General features: G+C 39.7%; 1 protein-coding gene across 1 annotated transcript in view; it reads left to right on the top strand.

The window, feature by feature from the left end:
* Window positions 1-638: 638 nt before the first annotated feature.
* Window positions 639-17605, top strand: part of rad51d (RAD51 paralog D) — a 25200-nt gene continuing 8233 nt past the window's right edge. Inside the window, exons 1-7 of the mRNA XM_084940919.1 lie at window positions 639-1062; window positions 1145-1206; window positions 6111-6229; window positions 16510-16591; window positions 16774-16908; window positions 16985-17080; window positions 17203-17293. Coding sequence (XP_084797045.1) covers window positions 981-1062; window positions 1145-1206; window positions 6111-6229; window positions 16510-16591; window positions 16774-16908; window positions 16985-17080; window positions 17203-17293 — 667 coding nt within the window. The 5' untranslated portion in view covers window positions 639-980. The remainder of the gene's footprint in view (window positions 1063-1144; window positions 1207-6110; window positions 6230-16509; window positions 16592-16773; window positions 16909-16984; window positions 17081-17202; window positions 17294-17605) is intronic.

The raw sequence follows: 17605 nt of genomic DNA, 5'->3' as shown, positions 1-17605 counted from the left end.
TACAAGATGAGTATTGCTGTATGAAAACTAGAGTGCTGGGTGTGACACAAGCACCCCTCTGCTGAACAGTAGTGCTAGTCCCCACCTCCACCCATCCCCAAGACCCTCCATGTCTAAGTTGCAGATAAAATTAAGGGACAGATAGCAGTGAAGGGTTGAATGGGGCCACGGTAGCAACCCCACCTATTAGTCTCTAGTTAACACACCTGCCCCCAAGGCTCTATGGTTGTGGTGATGTTGTGAACCATAATGACTATAGTGTAATTAAAAAGGAGGGGCAGGTCGCTGCAGTACAGCCAGCAGAGCCACGTGAATGGCTCTACCCACTGTGATCTACACCACTTACAACCCTCCATCAAGACCCTGCATGTATGAGTGATGTGGTCTATGAGGGAGGGAGAGCCGGGTACGTTAGACCGGGAGGTAGAGGGCTACCTCCGGAAGGAGAGAGCCAAGAAAATGTCTTTTTTTCTACAACTTTATTTCAGTTTTTCGTTTAAGTCAAAGATTTAATGAAGACAAATCGTTTAAGTCCACGACAGTTACAAGTGTGTTAAAATACTATGCAAAAATAGGCTAACGTACGCCTTAACAACAGTATACTACATTACCCACAAGCGAATGAGTGCAAAATATCCTACGGCAAGCAACAAGCCTTCGCGTATTTTCCCTCGCCTCCGCGTACGCTAATAACGAAGTTAAGCAGAAGTTTTTGTAGAAGTGTACCTGTGTCACTTCACCTGGTGTTGTTACGTTTTAAATGTTAGGAACGGTTATTTATACCGACTTTAACAACGCAAACAGCGGAAGAGTTTGCCAAAGTTAGCCGCAAAGCTAAAACAACTGGCTGGGAAAGCTAAAAACAACTGTAGCTAGCGGCATATGTATAGTTAGTTAGGTAACCTCTTTTTACTAGAAGCTTCATCATGCGTCCTGATGTCTTCAGTCACATATGAATTAATCTTAAAATATGCAAGACCATGGTCGTACTAAGAGAGGGGATGTGTCCTGGACTGGGTGAAGACTTATTACGCGACCTTCGTGCTGCTGATATTAAAACAGGTGAGTTTGTGGGGCTATGTGTCTGTTTTAGCTTAATCACAGACAAGTTATCGATAACACATCTGATTTCTTGGTTTCACAGTGGAGGACCTGGTTTCATCAGACATTGAGGGCCTTGCTCAGAAATGTTCTGTATCCTATAAGGTATGTATACTTTAATCCTAATCATAGATCCCTAAAAACACGAGATAGTGACCCTTACAAGAGTGCACTGTCAGTTTCCAGCTTAACCAACATATTACTCCAATTTAATCGAGGTGCTGCCTCGAAATTATCCCTATCACAGCAGTTTATTTAGTGGTGTTAGGAAGGAATTTAAAGTGGGCTTGTAATGCTGCTCCTCATTTTCTGCCACAGTCCATATTAAACATGGCCAAACTTGCTTATAATGAGGTCCGTGTATGTACAAGTAATCCCTATGAGTCATAAGCTCAGGCAACTGCTTTAAACCTGCAATTTCAGACAGTTTTTTTTTCTACTCTTGGCTGGGTGTGATGTCAAAGAGAGTAAATCTTCTTAATTTGGTCATCTCAGGTGCACAGCTTTTATGAGACCTGTTTGTTTGGTCCAGCCAGTCAGCAGAGAGTTGTCTAAAAGGGCTTGTTTGAGAAAGTGGATGAACTAAGGAGCTGCACAAAGGTTAGATGGGAGATAAGCATTATTTTGTGGGTGTGAGTCCTGCAAAGCTATTCTAGCGTAAGTCCAAGAATTGAAATTCTAGATTAGGAAATTAGCTTAAAAGATGCGCTTTAAATTAACACAGAGATCACCCACATGTTATAGCTGGCATAAACACTGTAGGCCAGTATCATCCTGAGCTTAGATACACACTACCACATGCGGCATGAGTTTCCCATTGTGTAAGTGGTTTATATTATTATGTGGGATACCTTCTTTTTTTAAAGTCATCCATAATGGAAGCAGACCTCCCACTGGGTGCATTATATATACCCACTGCAAACAGGCTCATTTGGTTAACAAGCCAGGAAGGGCTGCTTTTTATTACTGGGTTAAATCAAGGTTAAGCATCACATTTTCTTCCTATCCTTTCCTATATTTTTTTTCCAGATCTGCAGTTAAAACTGGTTTTATGCTTTGTGTTGATATAATAGAATATCAGCATGAAAAATGTATCTAAAAAGAAATGAAAGCGATATCTATATTTCCACAGAAAATGATAAATGGTGAAAAACTTTCTAGCTAAAAAAGAAGCTAAAAACCTCCTTCTGAGTTCCCCCACAAAGTCCTTCATTATCAGTATGAACCTGCAACGATAGGTCAGCTCTCTTAGTTTTAAATCAGTGTGCAGTGAGAACCAGGAAAAAAAGCAGAGATCATGAAAAAAATCCTGTCTAACTCAGAACTGGCCTTCTGGGCAGATAACGGTAAACTATCTTTTTTAGACCATGAATAGTGTTTTCCACCAAACTTTTCAGAGATATAAGAACACAAATGATCATGAAGGGTACCCGGGAGGTTTTATAAATAAAAGTGTATCGGGGAATACTTGTGTGGGTGGATGGGGCATTGAAGCCAACCCAGACTTTCTTGGTAAAAAGATGAGTGAGCATTTCCGTCAGTCAACCATCCTCTGTGGTCTCTGTATTTGGACATGCAGACTGAACATGTATAGGATGAAAATTCTGCAGCCCCAGGGGGATTAAAAAGCTAAGAAATTGCAAGAGAACATTTAGAAAGGTGCAAAATAAATTATGCCGTCTCCATACTTATACACTTGCACCATATCTCTCCATATAGCCTCGCTGTAATTTCACTTTCTACATTTTTAAAGCCAGTTTCATGGAGGAAACCTTCACCTGACTAATTTGAAAAACATCTTCCTGTTTCTGTACAGTAAAGCGTGTAAGAGAAATAATGACCAAAATGCATTTTTATAATGGAGAGAGACTTTGAAGATGCTTTCCCCATTAGATCATTATGCTTTTCAAATATTGTTTTTTTCCATCACTGCCTGCAGCAGGCTCAGGCTCATCCCAGTGGCCGAGCTAGACTTTCTAACCAGCTTGCTCAGCCTGCAGGCATCCCCTGAGCTGATTACCGGGCATCCCTGTGCTCCATCAGACTCCTGCTGTTGATCTGAACCGTTGTCCTGCCCACACAACAGAGATGAGGTCAATGCTAGGTCACCTATACATTTATCTGACTAAAGCGGCCTCCTACAGTTAAATTAAAGCTACACAAGACGAAGTTTTCATGTAAAAACATACCTGTCTCATGAGCCCACAAGCCAAATTTGGAGTGCCAACCTTCTTCCCACTAATTGAGACCCAACAGATTTGTCTGATTTCCCTAAATAAATTTCAGCTGTTGGGCATGAAGTCTAACAGGAAATCCTGTCTGCCCAGAAGGAGAGACTAATCAGAGTTTAACTCTGCTTAACAACATTAAGTGCTCTTTCTAGAGAAAGCTGGACTGCCCAGCATTTGATATTTTTGCGGTTGAGCTTCATATGAAGCATCACACATCAGCCTGGTTAGTGAGCAGTGTTCTTGTGCAGCTGTGATGCTGGAGGAGCCAGTGGAATACGGTCGGAGTTTTAAAGTAAACTTGAAGCTAAACACAGCTCTGTGCACACATGCAGGGATGTTTTATTTAAAACAGAAAACCAAAGATCATGAGGGATGATGGCATGGGAGAGCAATAATGACGTATTGATTTGTTAGCCGTATTCTATTCTACATACACCTGCGTCTTTAACATTATTAGATCTGGAGCAAGAAAGCAAGGGAGAAATTAACTGTATGTAACGCTGGGTAAAGAATCTATAGAGACTTGTTTGCCAGCTAAGCAGTGGTAACTTGTATGATGTTACCTATTTTTCTATGTTAAGTAAGAGATCTGTGTAGTATAATTTCATTTTATTAAGATATTATTGTCCATTTGAATTTACAAGAACAATGAAAGTAATGAAGAAAACACAAAAATGTTAACAAAAAGTGTTACTGAAGTGACTCAGATAGGGAGTCTCTGCATTAGGTAAAGGCTTGGGTGCTACGTGTTCAATCCCACTACCCAACGTTGATATTTGGCATTGCTGTTGGCACAAACGAGATCTGCACACACAAAGTAAAGGTCAGAGTAAAAATCGTCCACGTCTTAGGAGAGCCTTCATTCAGACACGACTATTAAAGGAAGATACCCCTGCTGTAATCATGACTGGCTCACTTCTGGTACTTTGCCTGATAAATGTATTGGGCAGTGAGAACACTTCTTATACAGTGACACCATAATAATACTGTGTCAGGATAGCTTATTGGTGTCACCGGTGGAATTAAGAGTAGAGAAAGAAAGTAAGAAAGCTGTTGCTTGGCTGGTGCCCCTATCTCAACATAATACCAACACAAAGACTAAGATGATGCCGACTGGTTATTATTATAGCAGGACAGCTTCAGTGTGCCTTTTAAAAATGTCTCTAATTCTACTGGAGAAATCGAATATCTTCTTTGAACACTATATTCTGTCACTGGGGGTTGGTTGCACCAACTCATCTTCATTAAGCGTGGTCCTGATCTGGTCTTTATTTTACAGTCTTTTGAATTTACTTCAGGTTGGTTGCGGCGACCTAGCTAAGCCTAGACTTTACCACCTCCTCTCCTAGCATTCACTTGTATTCACATGTGAGTACGACTTGCCTGTTAGCACGTGCTACTTGCCTGTTAGCACGTGCTACTTGCCTGTTAGCACGTGCTACTTGCCTGTTAGCACGTGCTACTTTGCGGCAATTATAACAAATATATATTGGGGGTTTTAACCAACATAAGAAAATTGGCTAATTGAATACAGTAAGCACTAATTGCCAAGCAGTATAACTTGTTAACAATCAAGAAGCTGTTGAGTTGGAAATAAATATTGCTTTGACATGAGCTCAGAAAATGATTCATGGGAAAAAAAAAGATTTCCAAAGCAAAGACACTTTTTAATTAAAAAGAAATATCAAAGGGGCTGGCATCCCAGTGCTATCGTTGACATTTGTGGAGATGATTCACCTGCTTTTCTTGTTTAGTCAACATCGGAGCCAAGTTAGACCAACTGTCCCATGATGGCTCTTTGGTTAGTTCAGATGTATTTCTTGTTATTGCAGTCTCTCAATAAGCTGCTCATTGTTGTGTCCAGCTTATTGCTTCCTGTCTATTTAGTGGCGTCTGACATGCATGTTTCCCACATGTTGGTCGTGACTTTGCAATTCGAATTGATTGCTGGTGGTAATGAGAAGGTCAGACTTTGAATGCCACGTTACGACTGACTTATCTTGAGACGGTGTTGATGTGGTGGAGGTGGTGAGCATTTCTAACATGGACATCATCAATTGTGTTGAGAGTTTTTAACTTCAAAGTTAGGATACGATTTGCATCATTTTCACACACACCAAAGCATTCTGGGGCAGCTGGTGCCCTTTGGATGGGCGGGCATTATCATCCTGAAAAGGTCGCTCCTATCAGGATGGAAATGTTTCATTGTAGGTTAAAGGTGATCACTCAGAACAACTTTGTACTGATTTGACTTCATGTCAACAGAAGTGGATCCAAACCATGCAAGAAAAATCTCCCCTACAGCTTAAAAGAGTCAAGAGATTGCCTCACAGCTGGGGTCAAGGGTTCAGCTCTTTCCTTTAAGTTGTACTCATTTGTAGCGGCTGAGCTGAAATACTGGCAGAAACTGAGCTGATTCGCTAATTAAACTAACTGCTAGTCCCTGCAACCATTTGGATAGTATGCCCAAAATGAAGCTTAAAAAATAATCCACGATATCACCGTCTCAACTTGTTTTTTTCCATCTAAAGTGATATAACATGGAGCAAAACCAAGATCTGGCATTTACTTTAATTATGAAGCAAATGATGAATGAGGGCATTATTAAAAAATATCCTTCTAATCACATGAAAACAAGCTGAATTTTTGCATTTGGATTATAATTAAAATGGCCTAGAAATAAAACTCCCCAATCTGGCAACACTGAGTTTTTTTGTGTTGCAGCTGATCCATGCAACATTTGTGTGAGCCTCATATGCTGTAATTTTTCTATTTCAGGCTCTGTTTGCCATCCGCCGAGTGCTGCTAGCCCAGCACACAGCATTTCCTGTGTCTGGTGCTGATCTGTATGAGGAGCTATTGAGCTCAACAGCCATCCTCTCCACTGGAAACCCCAGGTAAAGACAATGCTGCTCACACAGCAGAGCACGCTTCTTTGTGTTTCAGCGGCTGGAGGGGATTTAACGACAGGCTCGATGCCACAAGGAAGGTTCATCTCCAGAATCAAATATGCGTTCCTGAGGACACATTCTTAGGGTTTGAAATGCACTGGCTTTATTTTTTTTTTTATCTTTTCCACTGGATTAGAGTCTTTGAAAGTCTAATGCCATGATCTTTGATGAACAAAACTTTCAGTCTTTGCCAAATAAATTTAAGCAGCTTTGTTGGGGGATAAAAGTTTTATTATGTTTGCCAGCTTTTCTGTTCATCTTTGCAAACCTACACGGACACTGCAAACCATGTAAAGTCAATAGTATCATACATTAGCAAAGATGTTTTGTATCTTACATCGATCCATTTTTATCAAACTAGAATCTTCATTCTCAATCGATGCTGAAATTCAGTTTGCATTGAACTACGCTGGATTATCCATCTGGAACATGGCTGCTGCTGTTGTTAAAAATATATCTGAGCAAAAGAGTCTTTTAGAAAAAGGCCTGCGTGCCACATTCCTGCACTGAGGAAACATTTTAGCAGCTAAAGCTGACTTTTTTTTCTTTTTCTTTTTGCTTGTTCTTCCATTTGGCTCGTAAACGTAGCCTAAAGTGGTTTCTGATATATCAGCTGCATTAACTTGGCCTGCAGCTTGACTACTTTCCTCTGAAAAACAAACACCACTGGCAAGTCTTTCAGAACATTTTTTGTGGTACATCAAAAAATTAAATTTTCATGATTTGACAAAACCTCAAGTTCCCTCTGCAACCAGCACAACATTGTATTACAGCAGTACTTACAATTAACCTGTAAAACTGAGACACTGAATCTGACGAAAGGTTTCACACAGAGGTGTGCACTGAAATCCGAAATTCAGCTGTCTGTATGCTGTCAAAGAACAAAGCATTCCACATAAATATTCCACTTTTGGATGGGAAGTACTCTTCAGCCAGGACACAGACGTATCTGGACGAGTCTGTGAATTGGGGCAGCATGGCATAATTTATAAGCTGCTACCTTTTCCACAGTTAAACTCACTGTTGTAGCATAATTAATGACCACAGGTGTTTTTTGGCCTCCCCATGGTTCTTTTTTTGAAAAGTGGTTTTCATAAATTAGTTAGTGCCTTGGATTAGTGATATGAAACTGAATCAGTCGTGTGAGCACAGTAGTGGGATTTGTGTGTGTCTTGGCTGCGCTCTACTGGTGGAAAGGTGAACTGGTGAATGATGCGTTTTGATGTCCATCGTGTCAGTTTGTGCTGTGAGTACGCTGTTTGCTTCATGCACAGACAGAGTAATGAAGCACACACTTACTTAACTTTAAGTTTATTAGAGACTACAGCCTAATGTAGGTTTAAGCCTAAAACTGTCTGAGTAATAGTCATTTCTGTTTAAATTAAAATAAATAAAAAGTTAGAGTAAATATCACAAACACGTCTTGTTTTCTATGTGGTTAAAAAAAATAAGGCCACGTTTTTTTCTTCAGTACATGTGTGTTATTAACTTAAAGCCTGAATACAGTAGAGAGACAATCAGTAACATTAAAAAAAGGAATAATAGAAGAAAGAATATGATAACTTTTTTTGTCTGCTTGTTTTCTGTTTTGTTATTGAAGTTCAAAATGAAATAAAAATTGTTGAAGATAAAAAAAAAAAAAAAAGGAATAATAATAGGATGATGGGATATCTATCATAAGGCATAGGATTTAGATTTAACAGGACCCCACTTCCCAGCTCTCCCCCTTTAAATTTGTAATTTTAATCACTTTAAAATTTGAATTACAACATTTTTAGGACAGATACAGATATTTAGTGATTTAAAAACCCGATATTCCAAATCATCGGATGTTATATCCCAATATTTGGTATATCAGTTTAATTATGTTCTCATTTACATAGACTTCCCTGTTTATGCCCCTAAAGAAGTACAGAAAATAGTCCTTCCCAGTAGTATTTGTTTATTTTTCTTGTTTTTCGTTCAAAGGCACTTATCCCTTTCAGAATCAGCATTATTTTTAATGTTGGGATTCTTTTTAAATACTTTTTTATTGAAAGGAAATAGTGATTGAATCTGCTGGCTGCTTCTGTGGAACATCTGGAATTTTGTAGTTATTCCCTTCCATAGTATCCGACATGAGTGGTTCCAACTTTTAATGCTGAATTGTTGTGTTGCTGTGCTTGAGCCCACCAACGTGTGGTAAATTAGTTCTGTTTTCTTGCCACAGGCAGGTTGATTGTAGAAAAAACATTATTAATTTTAATGACAAATAACTAACTAGTGCTTCTTCTGTTTAATTTCAGTTTTAGAGAGGAATCCAGTTTCAATTGAAAAATCCAAATATTTCGTTTTTATTTATTTTCTTAACCATGAACACTGGAGATGCCTTTAGTGCCTGAAAGTTGCAAAAGCCTTTAAACACTTTCCTTTCTTCTTCCAGTTGTTTTGATGTACACCCAGTGAAGAGGAAACTTTTTTTGGTTTGATTTCAACAACATAAATTTAATGTAAATAAAAAATCAGGTTAACTTTCCTGCTAAAACATTGTAAATATGGAAAACTTTTCTTGGACTGTCAAAAAGTTTTGAGCTCCTTGGCTATAGCTGAACGCTTACTGTACCTGTCTCATTAAATATCAAAAGGGAGCTACTTTTTGTCTTTAGCAGCACAGAAATACTCCCGAAACTTGCATTTAATAGACTTCAATCGCAGCTCAAGCAATAAAACTCAAAAGCAGTTTAATAGTGAATGAATGATAAATAGTATTTGCTTGTGTGGCTACTGAATATCAAACAATATTTACAAAGTAAGGCTAAGCAAACCTTATCAGATTTTCTGGCCGCTACACAAACGGGATGTGTGATGATGACTGATAGTGATTCAGAGCTATCTCATGCAGCCCACGAAGTAATTGTGCCAACACTTGATAGCACGGTGATAGCAGAATAGCGTGTATCTGAACCATTGTAGAGATGTTTGGCTGTGATCAAGTGCTGAAATTCAGCACCAAATCAGAAGAGTCACTTAAAACCTCATTGAGAATGGCAGCGATTTTCTTCTGTCTGAGCCTTCTCATGAGGAATTCAGCCTTGAAGCTCATGTCAATGTCAATGGTTAGTTAATGAAGCTTAACACAAGTATTACACAAGTATCACAGCCCCCCTTAAGTAAGATTCTGCTAATTCCCACTATTTGTTTAAATAATCATTCTGGAACGGGGTATGGCTGGCAGAAAATATCTGTCCACGGGAATCTTAAAATCATCTTTTATAGAAAAGCAGAGTGCAACAAAAGCTGAGCCTCTTCATTGCTTCCTTTCCTTGGGGTCCAAGGACTGCACAGTCTTCTGAGCACACTGATGAAGGCAGCCTGTGGGAGATTTTGAATTTGTGACTTTTCAAGGGCAATCACTTTCATCCTTCTGAGTCCTTACAAGAACCTAACTTGACGATCAACAGTACAGCTCTCACAGCACTGTTGTCACAGAAGGCAAGAATAATGCAAATACATCCATACCCACCAATTCTTCTCTTCAGAGTCACGCCGTGGGTGGTGAGAACTGCTATCAAGCAACCACAGGCTTCCAGCGATGCTTAACCTTCAAGCTGGAGGACCTTGGTTATGTAAATTTTACTGCATGTCTGTCACATCCATCATCACGAGAAAGATGAGATTCCACAAACTGCACAGATCACTGATCTGAGCTTCAACGGACACAAATCAAAATGCTGAAAGAGAATAGTTCTCCGTTTCCCTGACTCGGATTAGGCCTGCTGTGAGACCATAAACTTGTTTTTTGGTTGGTTTTTTTTGGTAGAGATCTTCATTGAATTTTTCTTTTCTTCTGGGACTAGACTTCAACCGTGTCTGGAAAACTGCCTATGATAGAAGTCATGAGAATATAATCATTTATATAATAATTTTTTATTACTTTTGATTTTTACTTTTTTTGTCATTTCTTTTGTGAGTCCAGTTTAGTTTCAGCTATTTTCCAGAGTGGGTTTGTTCATTTCGCTTTGGTTTTAGAGGTCTAACTGGAGATTTATGCTTCAGTATGAAATGTATGCTGTAGCTACATCGTAACCACAAACGCCTCTCAAACCCCGTCCAAGTCCAGGCCTCGAGGGCCGGTGTCCTGCAGGATTTAGATGCTAATTCAAATGGCTAGATTACCTCCTCAACATGTCTTGGAAGTTCTCCAGAGGCTTGGTAAGGAACAAATCATTGGATTCAGGTGTGTTGACCCAGGGTGACATCTAGCCCTTCAGGCCTGGACTTCCCACCCCTGCCCGATGCCATAACCTACAGCCTAACCTGACGTTCTCCTGTCTAGAAATGTAACCACACGTCAGGTCGACGCAGACCAGAACTATTGCGATTGGCCTCTTCGTCAATTCCTCCTGTGCAAAATCTCATGATAATAAGAAATACCCAGCCAATATTTATAAAGGATATTCTGATCATTGCAGTGGATGCATCAAGACACATTGGCAAACCAAACCAAGTGTTTTCAGGTATTTATTTTTGTTTGTGTTTGTAGTTTTACCTTTTATACCAGCGGTCCCCGGGCCACGGACCGATACCAGTCTGTGAATTGTTTGGTACCAGGCTGCGAGAGTTGAGGCTCGGGTGTGAAATATTGGTATATTGAAATACTGGTTTTATTTTGTTGTATTTATCTGTGGCACCTTAAAGGCCGGTCCGTGAAAGTATCGTCGGACATAATCCGGTCTGTGGCGCAAAAAATCTATCCCCATGATTTGAAATCAAACAATAAAGATGTGATTGAACTGCAAACTTTTAGCTTTAAGATGTTTAACAAAAGTATTTCATTAACTGCTGAGGAATTGTATAGATTTTTATAGCAAGTGCCCCATTTTTAGATGCTCAATAGTAACATAATTTTATATATAAGGATTATTTTTAATACTTGAAAATCTTCAGCTGTCAATGGACTGCCTGCACTCTAGACTCCATAGACATTAACAAAGAGAAACTCTGCTAGGCCTTTACTGCAGCCACCAGCAGGCGTTGCTTGTTTAAAAGTCTCTCTGCCTTCAGTGTTGTCTTCAGTAACTGAAAGCATGCTCTGTTGGGTTGACAAGAGGTGACTGACCTGGTGTTTGAAGAATTTCCCTTTCCATTGCTTTGAAAAATGTTATTTCAGTATGCTTTAGGTCATTATCCGTTGGCACTGTGAAGCTCCGTCCCGTCAGTTTTGCAGCGTTAACTTAATCTGAGCAGAGCATTTGCAGTTTTGGGAAGCTGACCGTTTGCCATCTCTCTATATGTCTTAGTTGGTTTTTCAATCTAATGATGCCCTCCTTCACTTCCATCGTCATATCTTTGTGAACAGTGAACAGCTACTAAATGCAACTTCAACACTTGGAATCAAGTTCAGGTTTTTTGGAAAGAACGAGTCTCATCCAGCCATAACGCTGCTTGTCAGTTAATTCTCCAATTACTTCTGAGCCTCTGAAAATGAGGGACTTTGTATAAAAATGGCTTTAATTACTGAACAGTTAATGCAATACTTTTGCTAAACCCTTTGAAATAAAGGTGGAATTTGCACTTCAATCACATTCATTGTTTGATTTTAAATCCATGGGGGAGATGTAGCGGGACAAAATGAGAAGACAAAATTGCCTCATTGTCAACAGACCTGACTGTATGATTAAAATATAAACTGATACTGCAGAAATTTTTTGGTCATTAAAGTAGAAGTGATGTAAGAAGAATAAGAGGAGTCTACATGTGACTTTGTATTCTGTTACCAGCAGCTGTCAGTTTCTGAACCAGCTGACAGTTTTTGGTGTTGTCTGCTATCGACACATTTGGGGCAATACTCAGTAAGCATTTAGGCTCAGCCGTCAGCGTTGACACAAAATACAAAAAATCGACCAAAACACACCAAAAACTCTGTTTTTCTCGCTTGCAGCAGCTTCTGGTTTCCTCAACTTTCAGCTGACAGTTTTCTAAATATTTCTCAGTGAGGAGTCGTCTATATGAGCGGTCCCCAACCCCGGGCCTCGGACCGGTACCGGTCCGTGAGTCGTTTGGTACCGGGCCGCGAGAGTTGAGGCTCAGGTGTGAAATGTATGGATTTCAGGGTTTTTATCGGTTTTCAGCGTTATTTTGTTATCGTTTTTATCATTAACTCGGTTTTCCTGGGTCTTTTCATGTGTGTTATGAATAAATCTTCTTTTTTTCAATACCAGTACTAGTTTTATTTTGTTGTATTTATCCGCGACACCTTAAAGGCCGGTCCGTGGCGCAAAAAAGGTTGGGGACCGCTGGTCTATATGATTGGAGAATTAGCAATTTTATGGCCATTGGTTGTAGTAATTCAGTTTGAGAGTGAATGCTCTTCCTGTTCTGTATTTCATACAAATTGGTTACCTTTTCCATTTAAATTAAGTGAAAATCGGAGCTGCATAAAATACTTTGTCGTTACAGTTGGGAACAAAGGTGCACACTATGGATTTTAAAATAAACATTGAGGTGAAGCCGCTCGAGATTTTATCAGGTTTCCATAAACCATAGCGATGATTTGATGCTTCTTAATGAAGTAATGCACTGAGAGTTGCAGTTGGCTATTTTTACATTTTTATGGAAATGGATTTGTACCTTTTGACTTTTTATCTAAAAGACATGTTTTTCTGCTAATGGAGTTGTTCATCGTTTGTACTGATGACTCAGCTGGGAGAATCGTGCATCATTGTCTGTGCAGAACACGGCAGGGTGTTTGTACCTGCTGTAACCCCTGGCATCTTGAATTACTCCTCCCACCTGTCAGAATAATTGTAGATGCATAAGACATAACAAATCCGAGCAGTAATGAGCCCAAATGGTCATTTGAGGTGATTAAGAGATATTATAAAGGAGTTAAGAAACACTGCTTGATGTGTTCTGCTTTGGGGAAAAGCTCTGATAGCATCTTCAACTCTATTGGATTGTTTTTGCTTTTTCAGCGTTGTTTATGAGAACTTGACAGTTGCATTACCCCGTGAAGTTTGATGAAGTAAGCACTTAGCATTAATTAAAAAGAAAGATACCAAAATCAGCTGACTCATGTGTGAGCTTATCGGTGCCCCAGTAAAGGACGGAGCAGCCCTCCAAGCACAGATGTGGAAACATGCATTTCTGTAGTATTTCAAGCTTTAAGTTATGGACAGAGCTGTAAACAAACTTGACAGGCGTTCTGCTCCTGCTCGGCAGAACTCTGATGTGAAGTCAGGTTGTAAGGATGAGGTTAAAAAGCAGCCCCAGAATGATATGAGATGTTGACAGCAGGTTGTGAAACTTTCGACCATGGCCTTCCTTTTAATCACATCTGTAGCATCACATAAGTCGAGCCCGCTGCTCACTCAGTTCAGTAGGAAATTAATGGAGCTCTGGTGATATACCGTTTAAGTTTCTTGTGGCATGAACGCATAAAGAGAGCGGATACACCGGGGTCGAAGAGGTTGCGTATAAACGACCCAGGGCGTGCAAAAGGGGAACTCGGGGGAGATTTACTTGCACAGCAACAATGAAACCCACAGCAAGACTGACAAGTCTGTAAATCCTAAGCACACTCTCATCACTCACTATACTGATGTGAAAAAATATAGTTGAAAGTAGCATCTCTGACTGTTGCTGTAAGAGTTTACGGCACTTGAATCTATTTGGGATGGAAACAGTTTAATATAGAAATGTATAAGTGAGGAATGATTTCAGAACTGTTTGCAGCTCAAAGGGTGTCGAGTTCAAACACCAAGTTTGGTGTGAGTAAATAAAAAATTGGTTATCTTGAGATATTATCTCACTTCCTGTTTGTCTGCTTCATGTGATAATATCTCTACAGGACTGAGCTGCTGCGGTGAATAAACAGCCGATTTTAGGAGCAGACTTTTTATTTATGCCCTTTTTTTTTTATTCATAGAGACAAAGATTCTTTATGAATAATTTAAAAAAGGAACTGTTTTAAGTGTCTCAACTCTTCATGAAACTATCTTTGAACATTTAGACATCATATCTGTGCCCATTATCAGTGACTGTCATCCTATGTGCTCACATCAGTCACCCTGAATACTGATGTGTCCCCAACAGATTCCATATCTTGTGGCCACAATTTTGTTATCACGTCGCCATGCATCGCTAACTCGAGACCACACAATAATATGTTACCGGGATGGTTTCCACTGAGAATGATAATGTGAAAGATTTACTTTTAAAGTACTTAATTACACTTGAGAATATTTCTGCACACCATTTAAAGGCTATAGTTTCAGTTTGCAATCATGCTGCACATGAGATTTTATGATGTTCATGCCACAAAATTAGACTTTATACCTTCTGTTATTTATTTAAATTATACTTGTATGTCTCAAAAAAAACTTTCATTCATTCATTGATCCACGTCAAGCCCCTTCCTGAGCCTGGTTCTGACTCAGGTTTGTTTTATGGTTGAGTTTTTCCTCCTCGTGTCACAAGAACGTGGTCAATCATCTGATTGTTGGGGTTTCATCTCTAATATTATCCGGTCTTTAGCTTACAAAGTACAATATAAAGCACTTTAAGGTGACAGGTGTTGTGATTTGAAGCAATATAAATCAAATCGAATTGAACTCATTCATTCATGACTTCAAGCTCTTGAAAATCGGAAACCCAGTATCTCATATTATTATAATATTCTATTTCAAGTTTGAGTAAGTTATTGTTCAGTGCACATAACCATACAATCATGGGGAAGACTGCTGACTCTGCAGTTGTCCAAATGAAGATCATCAACACTTTCCCAAGGAGGGTGATACACAGATATTAATTGCTGAAAAGGCTGGCTGCCTGCAGCATTCCTTACCAAAGCATATTTATGGAAAGTTGGTTAGAAGTCCATTTAGAACTCTAGGAAGCGTCACACGGAGTGGACTGAGGCCGGTGTGACTTCATCACAAGCCACCACATCAGGACCGGAGCAACAGCTGTCACATTGCTAATGTTAATTCCTAATATCGAGCTAGTGCTGAACTAGAGGCAACATCAGAAGTGTGTAATCTGGGCTAAAAGGAAAAAGAGCTGAACTCTTGCTCAGTGGTCGGAAGTCCCTTTTACAGATGAAAGTAAATTTTGCATTTCATTTGTAAATCAAAGTCGTAGTCTCTGGAGGAAACATGGCAAGGAACAGATAGGTGTTTGAAGTCCCGTGTGAACTTTCTGCAGTTGGTAATGACTTGGTGTGGCTCATTTGCTGGTGCTTTTGGTGACTGGGCAACTTTATTTGGTCAAAGTCAATGAAGCCAGGATCACTTCCCAGCACTGCTGAGGAGTTTTGTGGAAATACCAATTTCCTTTTCCAGCAGCACTTAAAACCTGCCTGTGGTGCCAAAACTACTACCAGATGGTTTGCTGACCGTGCTACTACCGTGACCGACCACCCAACTAACCTGCACTGAAACCCAAAGAGAATCTGTGGGACCGCTATCAAAGCAAACCCTCAATACATTAGCAGGTGTAGCAAGCTGATCGCCTTCAAACCACATTGATGCTTTGGTGCAGCAAGAACTAAAGCAGTTCCAACCAAGGACTATAACCTCACAGAAGTCGGACTCACTTTTGATTGATCATAGAAAATACTCCATGAGCCATCATCATGAAAACACTTGAGATATTTCACTTTACATGTACTGAAAATAAAATATTTGAAAATTTTTCATTTTGAATAAAAAGGATGAAAACAAATGGACTTTTTCTTGACACTACTTGTGGCCTGATTTAAAGTTAGAAAATTGTATCTCAAACCTTTTTTAGGTATATGTAAAACAAAGAAACAGACTTGCAATCCCTTTTGCTCTAGGTACAGATCATTGTCTGATGTGGTTTAGATGTGCAGCAATCTAATCGTTTTAATTAAAAAGCAAATGATGTTTTGTGAACTCAGGCTCTATAGATTTGTAACCTGTAGAAAAACAACAGCTCACTTAAGCACTGAGAAAGATACAAAATCCTTCAAAAAGCAGTTAATGAAAAACCAACGATTTCTGAATGAATTTGAAAGCTGCAGTTGGTGCCTGAGCTTGACAAGAAGCAATCAAACGGCAGCTGGAATTAAGAATTGGCCGAGTATCTTAAGAGTAGTCTGGAGTCAGGCTCAGTTTGTATTATGTTTACCCAGCTGCAGTTTTTGCCGGCTCTACGGCTGCACTTAATGGTTTATTACATTGGATGGCAGTTGTGAGTAATGAATTGTACCTTGTTTCTTGCAGCTTAGATAAACTGCTGGATTCGGGCTTGTATACTGGAGAGATAACAGAGCTGTCGGGAGGCCCGGGAAGTGGCAAATCTCAGGTGAACATTTCCTACCTTACCTCTCCGTCACTGATAATTTCAGCCTCATAAATTCACTCCTTTTTAGAATTCCCCGTTCTCCCGTAGAATAAGAAAATGCACCTTCCAGAGTCACTGTTTAACCGAAACAAATTGTTCATGTTAACTTTAACTATCCCCGACATGCTTCCCTTCGCTTGTAGGTGTGCTTCGGTGTTGCAGTGCACATTTCTTACCAGCTGAAACAGAGTGTGATCTATATCGATACGACAGGAGGGCTGGCTGCCAGCCGCTTGCTTCAGATGCTGCAGGCTGAAACCAGCAACACAGAAGAGCAGGTGAATTACCTGAAGCTGCATTGAAAGTTTTGGGTTATTTGAAGGAAAATAAAAACAAGCAACTTCTGCTTTACAGATGGAAGCTCTTCAGAGGATCCACGTCTTCCGTTTATTTGACGTTTACGCTCTGCTCGACTGTCTGTACAGTCTTCGCAGTGGTGGGCTTCAGCAGGTTTGTTGACGATTGGTTTTTTTTATTTCGCTTAAAATACATCAGCAGTCCTGTAGCTGGGGAATCTTTGTAGAAAGACGAATCAAATTTCAGCAATCTAATTTTGTCACATTTTGTATTAGGCGTCTGTTGGCGGCGGCTCTGTCAAGGCGGTGATTGTGGACTCTGTGTCAGCTGTTATCTCGCCTCTACTGGGAGGCAAACAGAATGAAGGTGATATCTCTCTCTGCTGGTCCATCATAGTCAATCATACCTGAGGCTGTTTTTACACCTTCAGCCATAAAACTGAAAATAAATGTCACAACAGGGTTTAAACACATCTGTGGAAGCATGACAGCCAGTCATAAGAAAGTGGCAAAATAACACACTAATATTTGTGCTGTCACATTAAACCACAAACCATTACAGTTTAAGCATGAGCTCGAACCTCTGCTGTCAGTTATAAATAGAGCTGTTTTCATTAAATATGTAATTGCTTAAACTCGAGTCTGGCCTCTTGGGACTCAAAATAATTGAAATTCGTAA

This window comes from Perissodus microlepis, chromosome 10 (genome assembly GCF_051167445.1).
Source record: "Perissodus microlepis isolate ML-2025 ecotype Zambia chromosome 10, ASM5116744v1, whole genome shotgun sequence".
In the NCBI taxonomy this organism is placed as follows: Eukaryota; Metazoa; Chordata; class Actinopteri; order Cichliformes; family Cichlidae; genus Perissodus; species Perissodus microlepis.
This window is presented reverse-complemented; position numbering and strand designations above follow the sequence as displayed.